The sequence below is a fragment of the Limulus polyphemus genome, unplaced genomic scaffold (genome assembly GCF_000517525.1).
Source record: "Limulus polyphemus unplaced genomic scaffold, Limulus_polyphemus-2.1.2 Scaffold3449, whole genome shotgun sequence".
Taxonomy (NCBI): Eukaryota; Metazoa; Arthropoda; class Merostomata; order Xiphosura; family Limulidae; genus Limulus; species Limulus polyphemus.
In genome coordinates this window covers 35239-43608 of record NW_013669059.1, presented here as the reverse complement: position 1 = coordinate 43608, position 8370 = coordinate 35239, and the positions used below count along the sequence as shown (strand labels likewise).

Here is an 8370-nt window from a genome sequence, read left to right as displayed (position 1 = left end):
TACTTTTTTTCTTGTTTAAGTTATTAATAAAACTAATTTAGTAAGTAGTTTAACGTTTACCTAAGACTTACGGTAATAGTATAGACTAAGAGTTGTTATATATATATATATATATATATATATATATATAATTCAGTCAATTAATAAATAATAATTTATAGAGCTTTTTATTTTAAAGGTGAAAACTGCTTAGCTACTTTTATATTACATTTATTTTTCTTGTTTGTAATACTTTAAGATTGTTTTGTGAAAGAAAATTGTAGTTTTAATTATTTTTGATAAGGCTAATTGTCTAGCTATACTTAATAGTATGGATTGAATTTTGTAATATCTACTTGACGATTAGAAGAAACACGAACACTTAATGGCATATTTGTATTTCTGAAACTAGTCAAAGCATGAAAAGCCATAATTTAGTGAAAATTTAAATTCATAAAACTTGTCAATTCTTCTAATGACTATTAAAATTTCCAATTTCTTCAAGAAGAAGATAGTTAATTTGACATAATAAATGCACTTTCTGTAATCAAAGTATGATAAAATTTGTTTATAGTATTAGATAGAGCTTTCTATTATGTTATGGGAAACAAGTTCTTTTGGTGGTATATTAAGCACTTAGACTAGATTAATGTTTTTGTTTTAATAATATAGTGATTCTGTTATTTATTTGTAGCAGAATGTTATCTAATATTTATTATAATAAATATCAAATGTGACATTGGTGTAATGCAGTATTAATAGGTCATTACTTTACAATTATAATTAATCTTAAAATACTGAACTGTAATTTATATTTTGATTAAAATGGTGATTATAATATTGCAAATAAGATTATTTTCTATTTCAATTTGAAAATTTAATTGGGGTCATAATGTTCAATAGAGATGAGAATTATTGCAACAAATGTTTCTCGTTGTTTATGCCTTTCTCTACTGGGTCCGAGTTCATCAACACTAGAGACCTAACATCCTCTTCGTCATCATGCATTTGAACATCATTTTACTCACTTTCACAGTCTTTTAAGCTATCTTAGTCGGGGGCATCAAGCGTGTTTACATAGTAATTGGGCTTACTACTCACCTCTGTAGCGATGTGTGCAATTGTAATACATTAGGCATTTAGTCTGAGGGAAACCATATATCAACATTAGGTGGGATGACATTTTACTTCAGTATATCATGCACAGCAATTTTGGGAAACATTTGTCCCAGTTGCAGTGTGATGGGATAGAACATGGGAATTATATGTCCTAGTTTGAATGACAAGCACAGTATGTAAATCATGTGAAAAATTATTAATGTAATTTCATTTATGTCTGAGTAATTTTATTTTTAACATGTAAATACCAGATTGGTCTAAGAGGTTAACATTGTACATTAAATGGTTAATATTAAGTTACAATTAGTGTTTCATGTTTGTGTGAGCAGTAGTATTTTCAATGAACTGTGTTTGAACATTTCTTGTTCACGAATCACTTGCAAATTCTCTGGTGTGGTTTGTTAAACTTGTGCTCTAGTTAGTTTTCACTGTTGTTGGTGGTGCTCTGGAGTGATTTATTTCCTAGCTGGCTCCAGATTTGATAGACTTACTGTTTCAGCTCTTGAGCTGCTTTACCAACACAACATCAGTCTATATGTTAAAACATGCATCATTTTCAACAGGTTAATGTCAGTAATAAAATAATAAAAGCAAGATGTAAAAATTTTAGAAGCCAAGTCTGTTACAGTAATTATTATTAGTTTTGCAATCACCTGAAAAGATGAATGATTGACTTTTAAACTCTTCATCACACTACATTGATTTATCTACGGTTAGTGCAGGTGTAGAGAAAATATTGTTGTGAAAAAAAAATGATATTCATTTAGTAGGTGATAGCAGTGAAATATGGAAGCTTTAATATGAAAAAAGTATTTATTCTTTCACTCAGATTAACTCATTTAAGGCCTTTCATGGAGATACTTTATTAAAAACTGTTTCTTTTGTGTACAAAAGGCTGGTAATGTTCATTGACAGCTTCATAAATTGTGTATATGTATAGCTTCAAAGGAATGGGATTGGTCGAATGGACAGACTCCAGGCACGAAAAGTAAAGGACTTTCATTTTATTACTTGTGGTTTAAGGTTTAAAGACCTTAAAAGCAGAGTACATAAAAAGATCATGTTAGTAACAGTGTAGATTTAGGTTTTTATGTAACGTCTTATTATTTTTCTTCCACTTTCTAGATAAATATACCAGTGTCACAAAAAATGGGCAAAGGAGAAAAACCCCGTGGACGTATGTCAGCTTATGCTTTCTTTGTGCAGACGTGCCGAGAAGAGCATAGAAAAAAACATCCAGATGAAAATGTTGTGTTTGCAGAATTTTCAAGGAAGTGTGCAGAGAGATGGAAGGTGAAAAACATTTTCGTTTTAAACTAAGAAAAATTAATCACTATTATTATGTAGCTAACTAATTGTTTTTTCATCCAAAAGTATCATTGGTTTAAAGGCTTGCATAACAGTACTGTGCAAAATTACAGTTGAGATCATACAATACTGTACAGAAAACTTTGAAATATCCTCTAGATAGGGGCAACTGATTATCTGTCAGAATAAAAGAAAGTTATTGCTTCACATTTGTATTAACAAGCTAATTTGTTTTGTCTTATCAATTCTTGATGTGTAAAATGAACATGAATAGTTAAAGGCTTCAATAACTAAAATAACGTGTATCAATAACTTTTAGCAAATAGGATCTTTGAGTTGATAGTTTTTCAGCCAGTTGTTTAGTAGATAATTAAAAATAACTTACTGTTAGAATTAAGATTGTTTAATATAGACCTATCTTCTGTTTTATATTTATTTGTTACTTTCACATTATCATATTCAGATTATTAGGGAGTTTTGAATAGTTCACAACATTATTTTATTAACACTTTATATTTTGTTGTACTCTTGCTTTTAACCACAGTTTTTAGAGCTTTAACCAATTTATCTTCCCTTTAGACAATGTCAGAAAAGGAGAAGCAGCGTTTTCAACAGATGGCAGAGAAGGATAAAAAACGATATGAATCGGAAATGGCAAATTATAAGCCACCAAAAGGGGAAAAAAGGGAAGGAAACGTAAAAGGACAAAGGACCCCAATGCACCTAAAAGGGCACTGTGAGTTTTTGTGAGAAGTGAAAATAAAATGTAACAGTTATTCAAGTTGTCATTATTCTCTTTATAGATTTTCTTTGATAAATATTAATTTGTGATTATATCTGATAAGATTAACTAACTTTACGCAAATGTGTGTGAATAATGTTTGTTAAAATTTGTATAATTAGCATATTAATATGGAGTCCAGTGGGTTTTATTCATAAATATTCAAACTACATATGGATAACCCAGAGGAAAATATATTTAGTGTGTTTCCTATTTTGATTGTTTTCAGGTCAGCATTTTTCTGGTTTTGCAATGATGAACGACCCAAAGTGAAGGAAATGATGCCCAGTTCTTCAGTTGGTGACATTGCAAAAGAACTTGGCAAGAGATGGAATGAAGTGTCTGAAGATTTAAAATCCAAATATGAAGGGTTAGCTGCAAAAGACAAAGCACGATATGAAAAGGTATTTATCATTTATTCTTCACAGTGTACCTATTGTATTTTAGTAAGGGCATCCATAGATAATCCCTACTCTTGAGTTTTGGCAGATTATTTCCGATAGAAGAGCAGTGTTTATGTACAAGATAAATGTGTTTTTAACATGTAATATTTTTAGGACAACAATAAATATCAAATTAGTATCCTTAGATTGATCCAAGATCTTTCATCAGTTAAAATAATCTGTTGTTTTTGACATTTATAAATGTTCTTTATTTTGAAAATTATGATGTAACAGAGGCATTGAATAATTCAGAAGTTTTAAATTTTACTTAGTTATTTTGTTTGCCTATTTGATTTGTTTTTCCATGAAAAGAATTATGCTTAATGAAAACATTGCTAGGATGAATTATCATGGGACGCTGGTAGGTAACTGATTTTACTGCTATACCAATGATATGAAGCATGCATGAACTGTGCTATTAAAAGAGCTAAATGTGATTTTCTATATCATATTTAGTTATGTGTGATGAATATACCAAATAGTTTTTGCAACTACTACTTAAATTTGAAAAATTTCCAAATGTTTGCATGAATCATGTAGCAGGTATTTGGTGTATTTTGTAGTTATTTGAACTTAACTGATATTTTGCAAAATCTTTAATGGTTACTTAGAATGCAACACTTTAATTAACATATTAATGTTAATCACTTATAGGAAGTTAAGGCTTACAAAGGTAAGAAATCAAAAGGTGGAACACCAGCTGCTAAAGTAGGTGGTGCATCTAAGAAAAAGGATGACTCAGATGAGGAGGAGGAGGAAGAAGAAGAAGAGGAGGAGGAGGAAGAAGAAGATGGTGAGGAAGATGATGATGAAGATGATTGAAAAGAGTGGTAATCTTTGTAGAATTGGGGGATTTCTTAGATATGTTTATAGGTCATCTAGGGGCAACCGGCTTGGTTTTGGTATGTCTGCCCAGCGTTTTCATTTGCATAACTGTATTACATGAAAATATATTTCCCTTCATTGTACTTAGAAAAACTGAAAAATTATAGTCTTGCTCAATCCCGTTTAATTAATTTTACCTTGTGTATTTAAAGGGATGAAAAAAATCCATCGCAGGCAAAGTTTATGCCAAATAAACATTTTGTTTATTTCTTGAAGCCTAATGTTACTGTCTTGATTTTAATTCAGATTAGTAAACATTTAGATTTTTTTTTTCCTGTGGAGATGCATGTCCACATAAACATACAAAAAAGATCATTGGTTTTATTGATCTATATTTATCACTTGACACATTATTGTGACATAATTTTGTTTTGGAATAAAAAAGGTTGAGTTAAGACATTAAAATTCCACAGTGAAATCCTTTTTGTGCTGCAAATACACAAATACCAACTTGTTGCCCTGATATGTTTCAGTGTCATGTTACTTTATATTTTGATTTATTCATCTTCTGGAAATCATCTTCCTAGTTTTTGTATTTTTTTCTCCTAATTATTAATTAACAGAATCTGGTTGTACGTATTTTGTGTCATTATAAATATCCAAGCTACAGTACTATCAATGTGAAATATAAAATACCAAGAATTAACCACCTTGCAGTATATAATTCCACAATTACCTTTCCTTTCTTTGCAAAGGAAAGATAATATATGGCTGGTATTTTAATTAAGTTTGACGTTTATGTATTCAAATATGAATTATATAAAATACATCCCCATTCACTTTCATAATGGTTAAAAAATCCATTGCAAGTACCTACTTGTCCATTAAATTCTAAACTAGTTTTTGTGGTGGTGTGTAAAAGCACATGGTGAGTTTTATTTCATTATTTTCGTTCTTGTAAAGTTTTAATGCTGTTGGCCAGACTGTATTTTAATGTTTTGTCGTATTTTTGTATTATGTCGACTCGAATAAAATGTTTAACCCACCAGTTTTTTGTAACATTACTTTTTTACTAGGTTTAATTTTGTTTAGTTTCAAAGGGTGATCAGGACAAAACTAAAGATACACATGGAATGTCTAATACTAGTGAAACTGTGGTGTTGATTATAAGACATGGGTGGAGATTACAGGCTACCTGAATATCTGTGCTTTGAATTATTATAGTATCTTAAAATGTCATACTAATGAAAAAAATAACTTATGAGAAAATTTGTATGAAAAGCTGAACACTAAAAATTAAATTTGGTATAATTGATGTCTAATATATTCAAGCTATATATATATCTTAATTTTTAAGAGTGTAATATTTACCTTGTACAGAGTTAAATTTACTATAAAAATGTGTAAATATACAGTTAGAAATGTTTTTTTTGGTCCTCAAAATTAAGTTTCAAAGTTTGCACAGTTTATAAAAATTCTTAATTGGTTCACACAGGCCTTTAATTCGAAACACTCGACGCTACTTTTGAGTTGTGTAATTTTTAGCATGTGTTGCATTGGTTTCTGTTGTAGAATTCTTTGAATGCATATGACTTTCACTGACAAATTGATGTCAGTTAAAATATGTGTTTGTATGCAAGAGTTATGCAATTAGATAGAAATTCAAGTTGAATGACTTGTTGAAATTGATATATTAGAGGGTACAAGTTATGGATGTACAAAATCTGTTTATGAATATTTCAGCAGGAGGAGTATTATGTTATAGTGATAATAGGAAGATGTTTGATATGAAAGATACTACATTTTTTTTTATTAAGGCTCTGTTTTTAAGTACATTGTGAGATAATCATTAGACCTAAATCAATGTAAAATATTTTAAGCACTATAATCTTAGATAAGAGATTCATATAAAATTGAGTCACGTTATTAGACATTTTATTATGGTTTTGCTAACTTTCTTCATAATAAATGTAAGGTTAAATTATGATTTACTTAAAATGGTGTTTATTCTTTTGGTCGCTGAATTTAGTTTGACATCTTGTAAGGTCTGAAGTTTGATACACACACTATACTTTTAAACCTTAGTGTGTTAGAAAGTAACAGTCCATTTTGTTAATTGGCTCAAAGACTGACAAAGCTTCTGCAGCATGGGTACTGCTAGCAACATTCTGTTTGGCTTGTAATTGAAAGTTAGGAATGGCTAGACCTTGGGTCTAAGTGCACTTGATGTTCTAGTCAGGTAGAAAATTTCGTCTTATGGTAAGTTTTATTTATTTGGGATTGGGTTATTTATAATGATTAAGACAAATATTTGAAAATCTCAATTCTTGTTCAAGACCTAGAAAGTCTTTGATTTTTTTTTTAGCTTTGAGCTCAAACCAATAGGAATGGAGTACAGAGGAGAACTTAGAAGTTTATTTAAATATAAAGTTATAATTGGTATGTTGTTTATTCTATTATTAAGTTAATTTCTAAATAAAATATTTAGCACTTATTTAATGTTGTTTTAGTATTTAAAAACATGAATAGATGGTTGTGGTATTTGTGATCTACAAGATATATACTTACAAATGTGAAATTCTAAGAAGTAATATTTGGTCTATAATCACGTTAAAAATGCAATTCCATATTTAAGGATTTTATATTTTTGTTGGTGAGAATAATGCTTGAGTATTTGTGATTTATTTTTAATGTTTTGATGTAAGGGTATTTCTCACAAATGTATAAACTAAAACAAGATTATCTGACTAGAATGTTAGTAAATGCTATGGAGCTTAAGAGGGAAAATATTTTTAAGTTCCCACCTTATATAGTGGATTGTGATCAGCTGTTACTGGAAGAGATACAATTAAAGAAGGGTACCTATAGTATCATCAAAAGATATAAGGTATTTGACTATTTTGTTAGGTTTACAATTGCTATCAAGTCCTTCATTTAGTGGCATACTTTCCAATATATATTACTAATCTTACGTTTGAAGGGGGTGCTATTAATCATAGATTTACATTTTAGTTGTCACGAAAAATTTTCAGTTCTTATTTAATTTTTTTGTGAAAACTACTTAAACTAATACAGAAATTTGCAAAACATTTCTTACCACATAATATTTGTAACATCCAGTACATAGTGGGTTGAGAAACTATAGGGAAAGGAAGTTTGTAGGCTGAGTTGAAACAAAAGAATGAAGTTCGACAGAATACTGGAACAATCTTAGGCTTGCTTATAATGATACATTATTTATGTAAGAAGTTAGGGGAATTAAATGTAAAGAAAAATATAATACTTAAAGATGGAAAAATTGTCTTACATGGTTATCAGCAATGTTTCCAGATGTTAGAAGTATAATAGATGTATCCTATGTGAATAGATTAGATTTTGATAGAATGTTATATTGGTCTATGTTAATTTTAAGTCGAGGATAATTGTAAGATTACATTGTTCTTAAAATCTGAAATAGTCACAATGCTGGAGATCAAGCATAACATCTTTAAACATATCTTGCATAATGATGTAGAGATTTGAAGCTCCTATTGGTGCATTCCTATTTAATGTTGAATTTTGAAGACTGCTCTCACGTTAGGAAAAAGTCAATCATTCTTGTGCTAGTGTGATTCCATTAAAATAAAAGTAGCAAACTGACAACCAAGTGAAAAAATTTGGACTTTAATATATATTTTTTTATAATAAAACTTGTAAGGTAAACGATATAGCCTTTTTTAAAAAATTTCCAGCCTCAAAAACAGTGTTAGAACATTGTAACATATGGGTGTATAACAAGGATTTAAAATAAGATGGGAAATGGCATGGGTATGCTATAGGATTTCACTAGGTCAGAAAAAGAGGTGGCAGTGAGATGTTGAATGTCTGATTGCCTCCACCTTGGTCTATTACAATGGTCGGCAACCTTTTTTGATC

The 8370-nt window shown here is 29.5% G+C and overlaps 1 protein-coding gene across 1 annotated transcript in view; it reads left to right on the top strand.

The window, feature by feature from the left end:
- Positions 1 to 4730, top strand: part of LOC106469368 (high mobility group protein B1-like) — a 5991-nt gene extending 1261 nt beyond the window's left edge. The window contains 5 exon segments of the mRNA XM_013929859.2: positions 2224 to 2391; positions 2986 to 3096; positions 3099 to 3142; positions 3417 to 3591; positions 4285 to 4730. Of these exon segments, the coding sequence (XP_013785313.1) occupies positions 2248 to 2391; positions 2986 to 3096; positions 3099 to 3142; positions 3417 to 3591; positions 4285 to 4452 (642 nt within the window). The 5' untranslated portion in view covers positions 2224 to 2247 and the 3' untranslated portion in view covers positions 4453 to 4730.
- Positions 4731 to 8370: the final 3640 nt, after the last annotated feature.